Source organism: Thamnophis elegans, chromosome 2 (assembly GCF_009769535.1).
Source record: "Thamnophis elegans isolate rThaEle1 chromosome 2, rThaEle1.pri, whole genome shotgun sequence".
NCBI lineage: Eukaryota > Metazoa > Chordata > Lepidosauria > Squamata > Colubridae > Thamnophis > Thamnophis elegans.
This window is the reverse complement of record NC_045542.1, coordinates 106680891-106699060: the sequence shown is the minus strand read 5'-3', so window position 1 is coordinate 106699060 and position 18170 is coordinate 106680891. Positions and strand designations below refer to the sequence as shown.

General features: G+C 36.8%; 1 protein-coding gene across 2 annotated transcripts in view; it reads left to right on the top strand.

The window, feature by feature from the left end:
- SFMBT1 (Scm like with four mbt domains 1) overlaps positions 1-14166 on the top strand; it is a 111354-nt gene extending 97188 nt beyond the window's left edge. For both annotated transcript variants that reach the window (XM_032210867.1, XM_032210868.1), the window contains exons 15-21: positions 576-715; positions 3886-3995; positions 5683-5858; positions 7083-7261; positions 7372-7602; positions 10557-10685; positions 12981-14166. In XM_032210867.1, coding sequence (XP_032066758.1) covers positions 576-715; positions 3886-3995; positions 5683-5858; positions 7083-7261; positions 7372-7602; positions 10557-10685; positions 12981-13121 — 1106 coding nt within the window. In that variant the 3' untranslated portion in view covers positions 13122-14166. The remainder of the gene's footprint in view (positions 1-575; positions 716-3885; positions 3996-5682; positions 5859-7082; positions 7262-7371; positions 7603-10556; positions 10686-12980) is intronic.
- The last annotated feature ends 4004 nt before the right edge of the window (positions 14167-18170 follow it).

The following is an 18170-nucleotide window of genomic DNA, read 5'->3' as shown; positions in this document are numbered from 1 at the left end:
AGTGCGAAGCCTTACCTAACATTTCAGGAATTTTCTTATAAATAATTTTTAGTTGTTCAGACTTTGGTCCGAATATGTTTTCCACCAGCAGTTCAGATAAGCAGCGTTCTTTATTTGGGGCATTTCCCCATCCTATGATTAATTAGTATACCATTGATTAAGAGCTGTGGTGGCGCAGTGGCTAGAATGCAGTATTGCAGGCTAATTCTGCCGACTGCCAGCAGTTCAATTTTGCCAGGTATATAAGTCTAAGTGCTACTGCTGTTGCTATTGCTATTATTGGATTATTTAACATTCCCAGTGATTGAAATAACCAAGTGGGAAGAATGTAGCAGCAAACATCCAAATGTGTATTTCAAAGAGGACCAGTATTTAGAAGTTGATGAGCAAAATTGAAACCACCACCACTCGTTCGTGGAAAAATTGTCTTTCATGAAACCAATCCCTGGTGCTTAAAAAGTTCAGGACCACTGCTATACATTTTATATAGGAAACTGCCTGTTACTTTATTTTCTGTTGATTTATTGGATGTTTTAAGAAGGTGTTTGCATTCAGAAATTGTTTTATTTTTCCAGTTGTAACAAATGGTAAATACTGTTGCCCAAAGATCTACTTTAACCACCGATGCTTCTCAGGACCTTATCTTAACAAAGGGAGAATTGCAGAACTCCCACAGTCTGTAGGACCTGGGAATTGCGTCCTTGTTCTTAAAGAGGTAAGGGCATCTGCAATGCATGGCTGTGTATCTGCAGCACCATTTACTCATTTGGGTATTATTTGGGGAAGAATGTTAGGATTTTGTTAGGAGAAGGTAGGAACAAAAGTAAGAGTGTCACAATCTGACAGTGAGTCACTTACAATACAATAAACGTCCAAAACAATGTATTTCAGGGCAAATACCTGGCTAAAATATGTAGATCCTGGAATTTGTATCAGAAACTTAGACCAGTTTTAACTTTCAGTTGACTTGTTTCTTGATATAAGTCACTATGCACACTGTACATTATACTGCACCTCTGTTTTCTGGAGGAGCATCCCACAATAATTGTGGAGAAAACTGAAAAATCAGCAGCAGGGTTTGTGGAATCCTTTCCTTGATCATCATACTCACATTTGCATGTGATATTTATGAAAAAAGGATCCTCTCATTCTGCTGTACCTGTCTGTTTTTACTTGGTTATTCTGAGCCTTCCCGTGGGTTTTTATGGGCTGTTCTTTGTTTATTGCACTACAAAGATGTAGATTGTTAAACTTTCAAGAGCTATGCCTGGAAAGTCATGCATGATTGAAATAGCAGCTCCACAGTATCCTTTAAAAAAAAAGAAAAAACTAGTCTCTGGATCTCTTCCTATTCCATTCCTCTTATTTCCAGAGTTGTTCCATGTACTATGTAAATAGTCCTTGAATTATGACAGCAATTGGGACCAGAATTTCTGTTGCTAAGCAATGTGGTCATAAAGCACAAGCACATTTCTTAGCAATGACAGTTCCTGGAGTCCTGGTTGCTGTTGTTAGCTGGTCCCACAGTACTTAAGTGAGGCAACTTCCTGCCAGTTTTTAGATTTTAGAACTCATCATAAGGCTTTTATAGTGGTAGCAGTTTGGTTGAAGAATCCCCTCCTCCAATGAAATTAAATTGGGGCTATTGATACTAATTTTATAATATAACAATTGCAGTTAGAGTCGTGGTGGCGCAGTGGTTAGAATGCAGTATTGCAGGCTAATTCTGCCAACTGCCAGCAGTTTGATTTTCACAGACTCAAAGTTGACTCAACCTTCCATCCTTCTTGAGGTCAGTAAAATGATGACCCAGTTTGTTGGGGACAATATAGTATACTGACTCTGTAAAACACTTAGAGAGGGCTGTAAAGACTGTGAAGCGGTATATAAGTCTACTGTTATTGCTATTGCTGTTGTTATTGTATAATACTTTATGATAAACACTCATGGTATAGTTTTAGATCAGGACTGCAATATAATGTATACATTTATACATTATTAGACATTTTAAAGCTCCTCCTCCACCCTAATCATCTTGGAGACTAATACATAAACATAGTCCTTGCCCAGTGGCTCCTATTCCATGTTCCTACATATTTTGATTCTTTACAGTTTGCTCTCATTGCTACTCCACCTTCCTTTCTCTTTTTTCTGCCTGCGCTATTCCCTACCCCTACTCAAAGCTGCTTCCACTTCGCTGATTGGCACCAGAGTGGAAGGAAAAGCATTCGTTTCACTAACTAGCATCTAGTCACGGGAAATAATACCTCACTGCACTTCTAGACTGATAGATTGAGTTAGAACTGGCATAAGAAACAACTTTAAGCTGTTAGTGTATGTGAGTGTTTTTGTTTTTCCCTATGAAATAGTTTCTATTATATTTTTTAAAATGAGGGGTTTTTTTAAGCACACTGGAATATTTTGTTTTTGGAAAGGGTAAATTGAGTACAAATTTGCTACAAATAAATAAAAAGCTAAAGGAAAAAATAGATTTTTATAGGGCTTATAATTAATTTTATGTTTTCTAGAAATGCCTAAGGGATGTATGGGTGTTAGGGATATGTACCAGGGATTGAATTTTGTAGCAGAAGAAACTGCCCAAGGCAAAATACAAAATTTGATGAGTCGGTAATTGATTCTGTTATGACAAATCTATAACCCTTTGAGAACATCCCAGATTATTATAGCTGCCTTCGGGAATTTCAGCTACACATTAGATGTCATTGGTAATGCTTCTTATTGGCAGCATTGTCAGATACTGTCTAGTACTCAAGATTCAGAATTGCTACATAATTTTTATGATATTCAAGCAGTCATGTTCAATATTCAAGGTCTATATGTCAGTGGTCTTTTCAGAATTTTTCTTGGCGGGGAAGTGTACATTACTTTATTTAAATCCCATCCTGACCAACCCCAGAAATGCTTTTTTTTTTCTTTTTTTCATTCTGTAATAAATGGCCTCTGCTGTTTTACTACCTCTTGCGAAATTTCTTCAAATTCCCCTTCATTAACTCATTCTCAGCTTCACTACTTACCGTATCTCCTCTGCCAGTTCCATAATCTTCCTGCTCAGTGAAGTTCTCTTCACAATCTTTTTCCATCTTTTCACCTGCACTATACTTCACCGCTGTCACCAACATCCCCTTACTGCTTTCTTGATATATTGGTACTATTATTAGCAGACAACATTGTCAATCTTACAATTGTAGTCTTAGACATTTGGTGGACATTTGGATGGAAGAAGCTTGTCTCGTCCAGACTCCATACTTTTCTTATTTGTCATTAAGAATATATATTTATCTTTAGTATATTTTATACATACTGTATATTATATTTTAGTATAAGGCCATTATTTCCTTGGCAAACAAAAGAAATGAAATGTGCATAGAAATAAAGCATTCTAAATCAATTACAAGATCATTTGTTAGGGTACTATTTTATAGTAATTCCTCATTAAAATTGACGAAAATTAATAAAAACATTGTATTACACCTAGGGTGGAATGCTACTAGATTTGGAATCTCTGTTTCAAATTCGACACTGTTAAGTGCTTGGTTGAAGGCCAGTTTGGTGCAGTAGTTAGGTACCAGGCTAGAAAGTGGGGGGTTGCGAATTTGAGTCCCACCTTAGACATCAAATCACCTGGAAGACCTTGGGCCGGTCACTCTTTCACAGCCCTAGGAAGGAGATAAGAGCAATCCGCTTCTAAAACCTTTCCAAGAAAATTACAGGAATTAATAATAAGGTTTGTTTTGCCTTTATTGTTACAAACTTATATGCTGGTCATATAAATAGAGTTAAACAACTAAGTCACAATAATATATTAAAATAAATCTTATTGAGCACATTAATATTACATCTATTTTTCTCTCTTTCTGAATTTAGGTTCTTTCTTTATTGATCAACGCTGCTTACAAACCTAGTCGTGTTCTTAGAGAAATACAACTAGATGAAGAAGCTTCGTGGCATGGATATGGGGAGATTTTGAAAGCAAAGTAAAATACTCCATATATTTATATTTTGCTATTAGGGCTAAATTAGTTGTACTGACCACAGTTTTGGCATGGCACTTTCAGGACTTAATTGGCAGAAGCTTGAAAGTTTTCGAGTATACTAGAACTTTCCTGCATGAATGGACTTTTATCCCTATGCCCCCCCCCCCCATCCTTAAAAATCAAAAGCTGCCAGGATAATATATTTTATAGCTGCAGTAGAAATCCTAATTGTAGATAAAAGTTGTCCTCATATTAGAAGTCATTTGAAGGGTTGACAAATCACATGAGATATCAGCACTGTTTGGATTCAGGACTGCCTTTCCACCAGGGGAATAAAACCTGTGACAGACCAACTAGCTCCTTTCAATCTCCACTCTGTAATTCAATTTAGGCTGGAGAAACAGGTTTTGGTAGGCTGCATGGGAAGTGGTGGGAAAGGAAAAAGCTGCTAGTCTCATCTTAGTATTTCCTAATTAAATCCTCTGCTCCGCTGAAGCTGTTTTTGCATGGAAATAACAAGCACACCAACTTAATAACCGTCTTTGGGCTGGCTTAAGCAACTGGTTTATTTATTCAGTCAAAGGTTAAGAGGCTTACTCAAGCAGAAAGGGAATGAAAGGCTGGGTTATTACAATTTCTTTTATTTGCTTTTGCTTTGAAAGTGGCTTGATAAAATAATATTAAGGCTATTCCAGAGCACTTCTCATAATAATACCTGAAATAGAAAATACCTCAGTAGTTCAGAAACTACTGCTTCTTTCAGCTCTAACTGATAATGGGTTAGTCTCTTTTCCCTGTTGTCTTGAATTGTTAGTAAAACAGTGCTGCCTTCAGATCCTTTGATGTTCCTTTCTTAGAGAAAAGCTGGAGACTATAATATTTGTAATAAACCAAAAAAGGCAAGCATTTTAACATAAGTATTGCTTTAATGTGCAAAAAAGGAAAGTAATATAAAAAGAACAAAAAAAACCTGGTAGCGTATACAAGTAGTCCTCAGTTCACAATGGTAATCATGAATCAGAATTTCCATCGCTAAGCAATGTGGTTATAAAGCATGATGCCATGTAATCACATCACACAGATGAAAATCCCTTTTGTTGTTAAGTGAGAATTATGCATCAGTAGGTGAGGACCTCACATAACTGGGACTTGTGTCTTTCTGCCAGCTTCCAATAAGCAATGTCAGTGGGAAAGCTTGTAAGGAGTTGCAAGTCATAGATATGACAAGCCTTTCTTTAGGCAGCTATCAAGGAAGAGAATGCTCCCACACCCTCATATAATTGTGTTTTTTTTTTCTTTCATTGTTAGATACTGTACTTGTTTTTTATTTCTGTGCTGTCAACAGTCAGCATGGAATCCTTGTATATCTAAATGAATAAATAAATGTTTTATTTATTTATTTATTTTAAACCAAGAAATTTAACATATTGTGATATCCCATTTACTCAAATTTCGTCCTCTCTTTATGTTTAGGACTGGCCTGACTCACATTTTAATCCGTTGTTTAATAATTATTTATTCAATAAGCCACAGTTCATTGGACTTGCACAATATAGGCTATGGTTTACAAATCAAAATAGCATAAGCCATGGGCTGTAAGCCATAATAGGGTAGAATTTGGTTTAGTTACTGTACTGTATAAAGCCACATCATGTTTCCTTATTAATGAAACCTTCCTTTGCTACAGATATAAAGGAAAGAGCTACCGAGCTACAGTGGAGGTGGTAAGAACAGCTGATCGAGTTGCAGACTTCTGCAGGCAGACCTGCATCAAACTGGAATGTTGTCCAAATCTTTTTGGCCCCCAAATGGTGCTAGACAAATGTTCTGAGAACTGCTCTGTTCTAACAAAAACCAAATACAGTAAGTAATTGTGTTATTGGCTTTTATTTGCTCCATAACACGTAGGCAGTTAGAAAGAGCATTTTTCAATAAGTACACAATATCCTAATAGCTTTATGATGGCTGCTAGTTGGCACTTCCTTGAGCTTTGAGTAAACAGTAACAAAGCCTATAGTGATATAACTGGATTACATCCAGTTATTTGGATAACATACTGCCCCATGAATTAATGCTACCATGTCTTGTTTTCTTTTGACCCCACCGAAATAAGCGCCTGGCTTTATTTTCGAGGAGGTCTTTATTTTTTAGGTGCAAGAAGCGGCGAGCACGGTCACCTCATGGATGCTACTGTGTTGCAATATTTTTGGGAAGGGCTTACTTTCAGGGGAGGGCTTATTTTAGCACATGTGCTCAAAAGCTTGATTGGGCTTATTATCCAGGCAGTCTTATTTTTGGAGAAACATGGTACTTAATCAATAATAAATCATGGATACCATTTATGATTAATGGTCTTCTACTTCACCATGAAGTGCCCACATTTTGGGCTTCAGAGATTACAGTATCTCAAATCAAATTATGACAGCGTTAAATTGAAAAAAATATTCAAAGATAATCTTGCAGTTCTTCTTCATAAGAGTTAGATAATTTCTTACTGAATGGAGAAATCCAATATGATGCTGGGTTCACACAACAAGCTTAGCCAAAATCTAGTAAAGCATGTTATGGCTAAGCACATATGTGAATCCAACCATTGTCACTGTAATTGCTGAAAGCTTTTTTTTTTTTTTTTTTTGGGGGGGGGGGGGGGGCTTGTTTCAGATTTTAGTAAAAAATAAAGTGCTACATTCACTTTCTTTAGCACCTTACACACTACTTTTTCTGTTGGATACCCCCTCCAGATAACCCTTCTTTGTATTATTTGTTCCTTTGGGGAAAATGGCTCTTCTCTTTGATTACATCTCACGGTAGCATAACTGTTGTGTTAAGAAACCTGAATCCTAATTCTTGCAGACAAGTTTGACTTGTAAATTGGCAGATAACCCATCCTGTTTTTTGTAAATACTCTGCTATTTTTCCTAAGGCATATCCCAGCATTGCTACTACAGTAATGTAAAGATTGCACACAACCAAAATAAGCACTCTATATAATAAGAGGACTTCTAAGGTCTTATCTTTTTAAGGACTAACAAATGATGAATTGTGTTTCATGAGAATAATTCTTTTTTTTCTTTTAACCACCTGCAGCCCATTATTATGGAAAGCGGAGAAACAAAAGGATTGGCCGACCACCTAGTATCCACAGCAACATTGAGGCAAGCATGAAAAAAGCAAACAGGAAAAGAAAAAAACGGAAAAACTTCTTTGTTCATAAGAAGAAGCGATCTTCTACCTCTGTAGATAACACACCAGTGGGATCACCCCAAGTAGGCAACTAGGGGGGGATAGATTCAATATGCAAGTCTATAAATAGAGGTTGTGGGATAAAGAGGTTGCTAATCCGTGCTATTCTGAGTGGTTCTGTATTGTTTCTCAGGGAAGTGGCGATGAGGATGATCAGGATGAGATAGACGAGGAGTCTCTTACTGAAGACAGTACCTCTGAGCACCAGGAGGAACTGTCTGAAGTATCAGAGAAGAAATCACAGTCATCTTCCCCAACACAGAGTGAGCAGTCTCATTTTGGGGCTCCAGACCGGGACAAACGGAAAAGAAAACTACGGACTTTTTCTTTCTCAGATGATGAAAATAGGCCACCTTCACCAAAGGTATATATTGATTGTAAAACATGTAACCATCATCAAGCTTTTCAGCAAATCTCTTTCTTTCAGCAACTATTATAGTAATAATAGTAACTATTACTATTATTATAATTGATTGTTACTATAGTTGTTATTTATTGTCAGTGCACAACATATGTATAATGAGATTGGTTGAGCTCCCTCAGTGCACCCCCCCAAAACACAATACAACTCACAGTGAAGACAAAAAGAAAAACAAAATATCCCTAACCCAATAAGTCATATTAACAAACACCCAGTCCCATTACACCAGTGTGAATATGTTACACGTTGTGCCAGCCCTGCAAGTCCATTGTATTATTTAGTTATGTTACTTCGCATTCAGGAGTCTGACAGTCTGATAAAAATTGTTCTTCAGCCTCTTTATGCTCTTGGTCTCTCTCTTTCTTTCTCTCTCTCCCTCTGATGTTTGCTAGATCTATTTACTATGTACTTAAGTATATTTCACTGCCTGTAAAACTTGTACAATTTCCCTTAAATGTCTCTCTTCCTAAATTGGCACCAATTGAGAGATGGGGTGATTTCAGCTCACTTGGTCAAGCTAACCTTTTAAAAAAAAATCTGAAAAACCAATTTTCTTATTTTTTCCTTTCTCCAAGAATTAAATCTACATTTAAAGATAGATGATTGACAGTTATTTCTTAACTAATTGTTTGTGATTTAAAGCACATAAAATGCACCTATCTGGCCTATGGGCTAGTCCTTGTTATATCTGAATTTAATAACCTTTATCAACAATTTTGTTCCTCTTAATTTCCATGTGCATTCAAATAATTTATGTGGATATATCTGCATGTGTGAATTTGACATTTTCTTCCAATGGTAGAAATAAAGCAAAACTTCTTCAGTAGGTCTTTACCATGATCTCAGAACACAAAAAGGTAGTAAAGGAAATAATAGAAAATACAATGCTGCTTTAGTAAAAATAATCAGAAATGTAAGTATTTTTGCTACAGAAGATGCTGTATTAAGTCTGTAGAATTAAAAGTCACTTATTTCTGATCACAAATTAAGGGTACATATTTGTAGGATTTGTGAAATTGTAATTAACTAATTTTAATGTATCATTATGTATAATAATTGTAATTACAATATACCATTATAGTATATAATTAATTATGATCTGCTTTAGTATATCACATAGGAGCAACTAGAATGTAGAAAAAGATATATGCTAGTGATCCAGATGAAATAAAATTCAGGTTCAGATCATACAGCAATGGATTAGAATCACAGTCTTGATTATCCTTTTAAATAATATAAATCAGATATTGCCTATCCTCAGTTACCTACATTTATGATTATTTAATGGTTATATGACTAATTCTCAAAGATACATGAAAAATGAATGCCATCAAATTAAATCCAAAATACTTTGTCAAATAAAAAAACTCCCAGTGATGATTGAATATTGCATCTATACTGCAACAACAGGAATGACAACAATAACAATAGTAGTTTGCAATTGCATTGCACTTTTTTCCCCTTTCAGTTCAGTTTGAGGTCTTTTATTTCTAGAAGCTGACAGCCATGAATCTCTGCTGTACTAAACTCAAAAGTTTACATTGCCCAGTCTCAGTGTATATATTTCAGGGCCACTCTTATATATTATTTATAATTTAGAGGAGTGACCTTTTTTGCATCATGTGCCAAAAGCCAGGGGAGGAGTGCAGGGAGGTCGTGTGTGGGTGTGCACACGGCGATAATGCTGTGTGTGTGACCCCCCCCTGCACAAATGCACACGCAACCAGAGCTCTCCCCCACTTTTGGCATACTTTTGTCACCCACCCCAGGCTCCAGAGGCTTTCTAGGAGCCTGGGGAGGGTGAAAACAACCTCCCCACCCCCCAGAGGCCTTCGGAGGCTTCAGGAGCTTCCCTGAAGCCTCCGGAGGGCAAAAACAGGCAACCTGGAAGTTCAGGAACGGTGACTTCCGGTTTGGCCATGGGGCATTTTTTGCCCTCCGGAGCCTTCAGGGAAGCCTTCTGAAGGCTCCGGAGGGCGAAAAACGGCCCTACAAGCAAACTGGAAATCTGTTCCCGAACTCCAGAGGACGAAAAACGGCCTTAAAAGGAGGCCAAAGTCAGTTGGCCAGCGCACGCATGCGTGCTGGAGCTGACAGAGCAATGCGTCATGTGCCCTAACAAATGGCTCCATGTGCCAGCTGTGGCACACGTGCCATAGGTTCACCATCACGGATTTAGAGCAATCTGATTATATGGCAATTTCAAGCATCTTTTTGTCATCCTTTTTTCTTTTGCTAATCCTTTTGGCAGGGCTCTTTGCACAGAATCCTTTTTTTACTTTAAGAAATTGCAAAACTGGGGTAACTTACTGAACTGCAGGTAGACCTCGACTTACAACAGTTCATTTAGTGCCTGTTCAAAGTCAAAATGGCACCGAACAAAGTGACTTATGGCTGTTTTTCACACTTACAACCATTGCAGCATCCTCACGGTCACTTGATCAAAATTCAGACACTGAGCAACTGTCACATATTTATGATGGTTGCATGTCCCGGGGTCACGTGATTTACCTTTTGACATTGCAAAGTGAATGGGGAAGCCAGATTCACTTTGTTACTAAATTAACAACTGCAGTGATTCACTTAATAACTGTAGCAAAAAAAAGTTTTAAAATTTGGCAAAATTCACTTAAGAACTGTCTCGCTTAGCAACAGAAATTTTGAGTTCAATTGTGGTTGTAAGTCAAGGACTACCTGTAATATATGTTCTGCATTCAAGTTCACTGTCATGTTTTCAGGACAGTGTATATGTTATGCCTCAGCAAAAGAACTTCTTTTTACCCCCAGAATTCTGGATCAGTGGATTATCTAACTCATACAGAACATTTTTATGTTTTGGAAAAGATATCTCTAAGGAAGAAAAAGTGATATTTTTCTCTTTATGTCTTGTGGCATAGGAAATAAAGATAGAAGTTGATGAAAAATTACAGCTGGACAGCAATCCTCTGGAATGGAGTGTAGCAGATGTTGTGCGGTTCCTTAAATCTACAGATTGTGCGCCATTAGCTAGAATATTTCTGGATCAGGTATGTTTTATTATTGGCCATAGATAATTGACTCCTTGAAACCATTATGTCAACTAAAGTAACATTTTGATCATTTTTACCTCTGTGTTTATACATGCATAAGTGCAATTTATACATATGCATATATATATAAATTATTGGGGGTGGCGCAGTGGGTAGAGTGCAGTACTGCAGGCCACTTCAGCTGACTGCTAGTTCTGCAGTTCAGCGGTTCAAATCTCACCAGCTCAGGGTTGACTCAGCCTTCCATCCTTCCGAGGTGGGTAAAATGAGGACCCGGATTGTTGTTGGGGGCGATATGCTGACTCTGTAAACCGCTTAGAGAGGGCTGAAAGCCCTATGAAGCGGTATATAAGTCTAACTGCTATTGCTATTGCTATTGCTATTAATGGGAAGCTAAGATTCCTCAGATTTTCTTTAGACTAAGGGAGACCATTTCCCATGTTTTAACTGTATCATTAGGTCTTTTCCTTTAAAGACCTAATGTATATGTTTATTTAATTTAAATTAATGTATTTATATCACTCACAGGATTCTTATAATGCAATTGGTAGAAAATACATAATACAAAAACATAAAAACTTAAAAAAACAGAATTTCTCTGAAATGATATCTTTTCTAAGTGTTGCTCTCTTTGGACTCAGTGAGAAAGTAAATGACTGACCCCAGGAAAACATGATCATGTTTTGGGGTCAATTTATAATGAGCAGGGACAGTATTTTTCAGTTTGAAAGCTCCTGGCACATTTGATTGCTAATAGATAAAGTTTTAACTCAAAATCACATGAAAAACCCTGCTGTGTTGCCTCATTGTGGCGGGTAAGGGTGTATACGGAAAGGATGAGCAAAGGAGACTGGGAATATATGCCAAGTGTATGGAATCTCAGCAACATCACCTAAGGAATGAAGAACATTGTAGCTGCCAGTTAAAGCAAGCAGGAACCTCTATTGGACAGCAGTGCTGTGGGATGATATTAAGTATGATAACACCAAAGACATCCTTTTATAGGCAATGATAAATCGCTCCTCTATTTCACCAAGAAAAGTACACGGATAGACAAGATAAAACAATTGATACAGTGCCAGATGATGGGCTCCTCAGATCAGTGTTTTTCAATCTTGGCATCTTTAATGGATTTCAATTCCCATAATTCCCTACCAAGCATGTTAGCTAGAGAGTTCTGGGAGTTGAAGTCCACACATTTTATATTGATATCATATCCATTTTTCTTTCTTTTTCTTTTTATTCCTCTCCTTACAGCCAGTTTATTTTAGTTACTATAATGTATGTAGTTTCTTACCAAAGTTATACAGGTAATCCCTGAGTAACAAACCTTCGAAGTTACATAATAAGTACCCCCTAGTGTTTATGAAGGTCCTAAAATTATGAATGTTGCAGTACCATGGCAGTTGTTCGCCCATATGAATGACTGAAGAGGCTCTGCAACATTTGTCCAGCCTATTCACACACACACCGCCGGGTCTTCACAGGCATTCATATACCTTGAGAAGATCTCTTCTCTCACACGGTTTCTTTGCTTGCAACCCTGTAGGCTTCAGCAGTCCTTTGCAAAAAGCCTTTGTCAAGCCAGCGGAGCTTTGGAGGGTAGGCATGTCCCTCTGCAGCTCTGTTTCTACTGGCAAAGGCTTTTTGCAAAGTGCTGCCAAAGTCTAGAGGGACACAATCCTCAAGGAGAAAGACCCAGAAGGGAGTGTGCAGCTCTCCGTGCTTCATTTTTCTTCGCCAAAGGCTTCATCTTCAGCAACGAGAAAAGGGGCCCCAGAAAGGTGCACATGACCCTCTGTTCATTTTTGGTCAGCAAAGCCTTAATCAAGCACTTTGCTGATGACAAAGGAGGGAGCAAGCAAAGAAACGAGAGGCTGGAGAGGAGACAGATCTTCATAAGATAAGTGACCCAGTTCAGCAGAATGTGGGAAGAGCAATTGTGGGGACCCCAGGGAGGAAGAATAAGGTATCTCAGTGGGTTGGAGGTGGACTTGGGTGGTCTGAAGCCGGTAGCCTGCTCCATCACTAGGCCGCCCATGGCCTTCCCCACCCCACGATACCGCATGTGCACTTAACAAGTTGCACATTTGATTAGTGAATGTGTGGACAAAAGGAGGGAGCGATCGTGTTCAAATTATGCAATTCGCCCCTACAAATGCTCAGGGCAGGCTCCATTACATTCATAACTTGAGGACTATCTGTAATGCATTAATGAAATGTTTAAATGATTTGGGGGAAAAACACATTTCTTTTAATGCTAACTGCTATTTCTTCCTTTTCCTTTGATAGGAAATAGATGGGCAGGCACTTCTCTTGCTCACTCTTCCCACGGTTCAGGAGTGTATGGACTTGAAGCTTGGCCCAGCCATTAAACTTTGCCATCACATTGAAAGGGTTAAATTTGCCTTCTACCAGCAGTTTGCCAACTAAAACAGGAGGAAGAAGATAAGCTGAACCTGAAACTTTGAAGCACAAGTGCAGTAACCTGCTTTTCCTTCAGCAGGAAGAACCAAGAAGGGTTAGATGGAAACTGCTTATGAACTGGCTTTACAGTTTTGCACTTTGAGTGGGGAAAATACTTGGAGCAAAATATTAATGCAATCCTAACTATCTTTGCAGCTGTCTTTTGGCTTAAAAAAGTAGTTCTTACTCATTCTGTACATCAGGGCTTTTTTATGAATAAAAGATGATTTAAATATCTTTTGCGAGGAGAAAACAAATCCTCCAATTGTGGTATGGACAGAAAGAATTTACAGCATGTGGAAAGGAATGCAGAAGATGAGCATTTCTTTGCTGCTTGCTGAATGACCGTCCTCTTTTTTATTTTTATTTTTTTTAGTCTTGAAGATAATTTAAATGAGTAGACTAGCTGTTTGCCAAGATACATGGTGTGGCCAAAAGGTTAAAAGTGAAATTGCAGCTTCTTTCTGCTTTATTTTAGAGCCTGCTCTCTACCTCTAAAACCAAAAAAGGCTACAAGGCAAGTAAAAGAATGATACAGCTACTGACTTTTCTGTAGTTAAATTATGGATGCCCCTCTTTTTCTACTGTCCTGACAGAATCGTAGCCTTTAGCAGCTACAGGATAGTCACAGACTGAAGAAGTAGCATTCTTTATTATGGAGAAATATTGATAAATGAAGATTGTGCCTGTCATGTTGCAGATAAAAGTAGAGAGGGAAAACTTAGAAATTGTGGATATTGATATGTGCTATGGGTAAGCTAAAGTTGCACAGAAATATTGCCACACCCCAGAAATATTTTTTAGGAAATATGTAGCTATTTAGGGAAAATTACATAGTCTTCCCTTGCTATTTGCTTAAAACTGAATTTGTATCCTTAGCAGAAGAATGAATTGAGCTCCTTCCAGGTCTCAAATAAGTAAATTTATCAATTGTTACAGTTTTGTAAATGCACCCATAGAACTTGATTTTCTTAAAGTATATACAGAAGAAAAATGGTGGCATAGTTTGCATGCCATACAAACACATTAGGAGATGCAGTTTAGTTTGCTTAACGTATGGAGAACTCAACTGAGTTCATCAGCTTAATATGCTGATCTAATACAAAGAGCTACTACCCACAACTGCAAGAACAAGCTGATGCTTTAACATGTTTTGAATGGAAAACTAGGTTTTATGGAAGCTAGAAGAACCAGAACAGTTTCTGCATTTCTACCTATTACATACATAAATTGTGGCTTCAGCCATTCAGTATTTATTATTCACAAGTTAGAACAAAGCATTGGTGACTTGGAGAGTCATGTTGCAGGGCATATTGAATAATTTTAGGAAGAGAGTGAAAGAAATTTCTTCACAACTTATTTAGCTATATGGAATTCTAAAGTAGACAGAATGACTTCATGCTTCAGGTTTCAGTCAAAGTAGGTTTAATACATGAAATGATATGTAACTGAACATATGGGCCAAGTTTGCAATTAGATTTGTATATTGAAATTAGTACTATTCAGATGCTCCATTATTTATAAGAACATGCATGTGTGTGAAAGTATAAATGCCTGTTTGGCATCAGAAAGAATATTGGGGGGTTTTGTAAAAAAATAAATGAATATCAGGCTCAGTGTAATTCTTGCTTTATTTAATTAGCTCCAATTGGAATACCTTCATGTGTTCAAATTTGTATGTCTAAGATTTTCAGGGTTTTTCAAGTAAAGCTTTCATATGCCATATATTGCTGAGAGTAAAATTTTCAATGCCAGGTTATATTTATAGGCTGACATTCCTGTCTTGTTCTATCATTTTGGTCTTAGTATAACCATTAAGGATTTTCCCCAAAAAATATGCTTTTCATTACTTGTTACTTTGAATGAGTCATTTCTATGCAACGCGTGAGAAACGGATAAATTTCATTTCTTCAGGCCAATTCAAGCATGTCTTGTGGATTAACAGGTTTAACACAATCTGTAAAATATTCCATATATAGTTCTGAAATATTACCTGAGTTTTGTAAAATGTAATTTATAAATCATTCATCTCTTTCCTGTTGTTGCCCTGATAAGTCAGCTAGACTTACCTGCTTTGCTACTGATATGACATTCAAAGCCTGTTGGAATATTAAATTTGATTAAGGAAACTCTCTCAAGTTAGATAACATTGTATATTTTTACAAGGCCAGTGACATTCTAGCTAGGAAAAATTATGTTGGTTTCAAGGCCTGCATTAATATTTACCTAAAGCAGAGAGAGTGGAAAGGTAAAGATACTTTTCAGATCTGGTGCTAATTGCTATAGAAAAAGCATATTAAAAATTATTAGAAACTGGCAGCAAACTGGATTTTCTCATGATTTGGGTCTTGAGGAAACACTTAAAAATTTTGGAAGATAGAAAAAAACCCCAACATTTAGCCTACTCTGAAAACACAAGCTACTTTTTTGAAGTTGACTAATGTGCATACTATTCTTTCTGTAATTTTACTCTATGTAGTTGCCATTTTTGATTCTAAAGATTTGGGAAAAAGATGCAATCCAATATTTCATATAGTTACTGAATTGAGCACACAATTTTCCAAGGTCAGAGATTTTTTTTATTTTTTTATTACTGGCCAAACTTTTTATCAGTTAAGAGGAATTGAGTAAAAAGTTTTTGCAAAAGATGTTTGCCAAAATGTAAAGTCTAAAGTCAGGATATCAGCCATTTTGTTTCTTTCTGTAAATAACACTGTATGAGTTCACTCAAGATGTACTGCCAAATGTTTTAGCAGATATAAAATTCAACATTTTAAATGAAGGTCTTTAAAAGCCATTTTTGGCTTTGTCTAAGATAGTTGTCTGCTGTGAAAATTTTTAGAATACCCAATAGTTGCTAAGCACAAAGAAACTGACATTTCCTGGAAACCTCACTGGTGTAAGTTTCACTATATTCCAGGTGCTTATGTTGGTGTTAGTTTCCCCAAAATATCCATAAATGACCTTTATATTTGAAAGCAGCCTTAAGGGTAAGGGATCAGAATGGATTGTGAAAGGACAAAACTAGTTTTAAAACTATGTTATATCTATAATTCAGTAGTATTTGTTGCATGTGCAGCAATCTAACTCCCCCTTCCCTTGACTTGGATTTATAACAAATGGATTGTATACTGAAGGCCATGAATGTGAATTCTTTTTTTATATCATGTTTCAAAATTATTAGCACTGGAGAAGCACCAGCACAGTGTTTACTCCTCATGCTTGCTAGAAATAGGTTGTATTATTTATATTATTTTAAGCAATTCTTTTAAAAAACCTGTAAAAACCAAATTCCATGCAGGAGAGAACTTGTTTCCTTCAATTAATAAATTCAAAGTTCCACTGTTGTCCTGTGCAAGGCTAGAATCTGGAACCCCTATACATCTCGAACTTCACACAAATAGGTTTAAGATAGATTTGGGGGGGGATGAAAAATGTATCCTTTTGTTTGCCCTATGGAACCTTGTATACCTTAGAATTACTGAAGGTTTGTATTCATCAGCTTCTCCGGCTGCTATTGTTTCATTTCCACCCATTGTGCGCACATATTCTCTCCTGTTCTGATTGTTTCCTTAATGTTCATAGACAATCAAAACCTCTTAAAAGAGCCTCTAAGGCAGGTACTGCCAGCATATTTCTTAGTTGTAATAGCTCATTGGACATGCACTTTCCTGCTTTGCTCTAAAAAGATTAAAGATGTATATTGTGTTGTCTTTTCTGCTTGCTGTATTTTTACTTTAATTAATATATATGTGTGTGCGTGTGTGTGAACTGAGGGTAAAAAATTTGAAAGTAGAAGATATGCACATAAAATGTCTACTGAAGCACCTTCTTTGTTGCCTAGGTGCATCAGGTAAAGGTTTTAAAATATTTTAGATTATTTGACTTGTTCTGTAAATGAATGTATATAATTTTGTGGTACTTCATGACCGTTTTAAGTGGTTGTAAGAAAATTAAAAATACTTAAATTGGTGCCAGTTTCCTTTGATATTGTTGCCTGTTTGGAGCTTTCATTACTAAAGAAAAAGTACACTTGAAAATTCATAGCAGTATCTGTGAATTTCCAAATATTTTACACTGTTTTTTTTTAAAAAAAAAAACTACAGTTTTCAAATCCTGGAGCTAATTGGTTATTGCCACCTTAATAATTTTCTTGGAAATATTTCTATTTTGGATACCTTAACTATATTCTTATTTTATACATCTCCAGCTGAAAAATGCTCACACATTCAAAAAACTAATATTGATGTTTTCCAGTATCCCAAAATAATATAAAATTAAAGTATTCAAATTTTAGGCATCCTTCTCTTTTTTTCCTCCCTTACTCAGTTTTTAATCTGGTAAATATTTTTTAGCACCACACTGTTACAAACAAGTAAGATAAGTCTTTTATCACATTAAAGTTTAAGCATGTAGAAATAATTAGATGCAGTATCATTTCTCCCATCAGCTAACACTGAGAATGCTGTTGCATTAAAACACTAGAAATTCAAACTGTCACCTAATAGTACAGTAATTACAATAACAGATTTTCTTTGTTTTATCTCAGATAAAGAAGAAAATGAAGCTTAAAAATATTTGGGGGCAACTCGGGTTTGAGATTTAAAGGATTGTTATGTTGTCCAGTGCTGCTTTTGAAAGCATTTAAAATGAAACAAAGTCTTGCATTGTAACTAAACACATTGCTGTTCCACAAAGGCAGACATATCAGTTAACCACTATAACAACAGAGCAGCCCTATAGGATAGTCAACAGTGCTAAATTAGTGTTTATTTAAGCCAGGGGTCCTCAAACTTTTTGAATAGGGGGCGATTTACAGTCCCTCACACTGTTGGGGGGGGGGACAGGCTGGCTGGGTGGGCATGGCTAGGTGTTCATGTGACTGGGTGGGCGTGGCCAATTTAGCAGTCCATTTTGCCTTTGTCCTTACTTACTCAACCCAAGGAATCTATTTACTTAAGATTCTCCCCCCCCCCCCCCCCCAGGGAAAAAAAGCACAAACTTTCTTGCCACTTG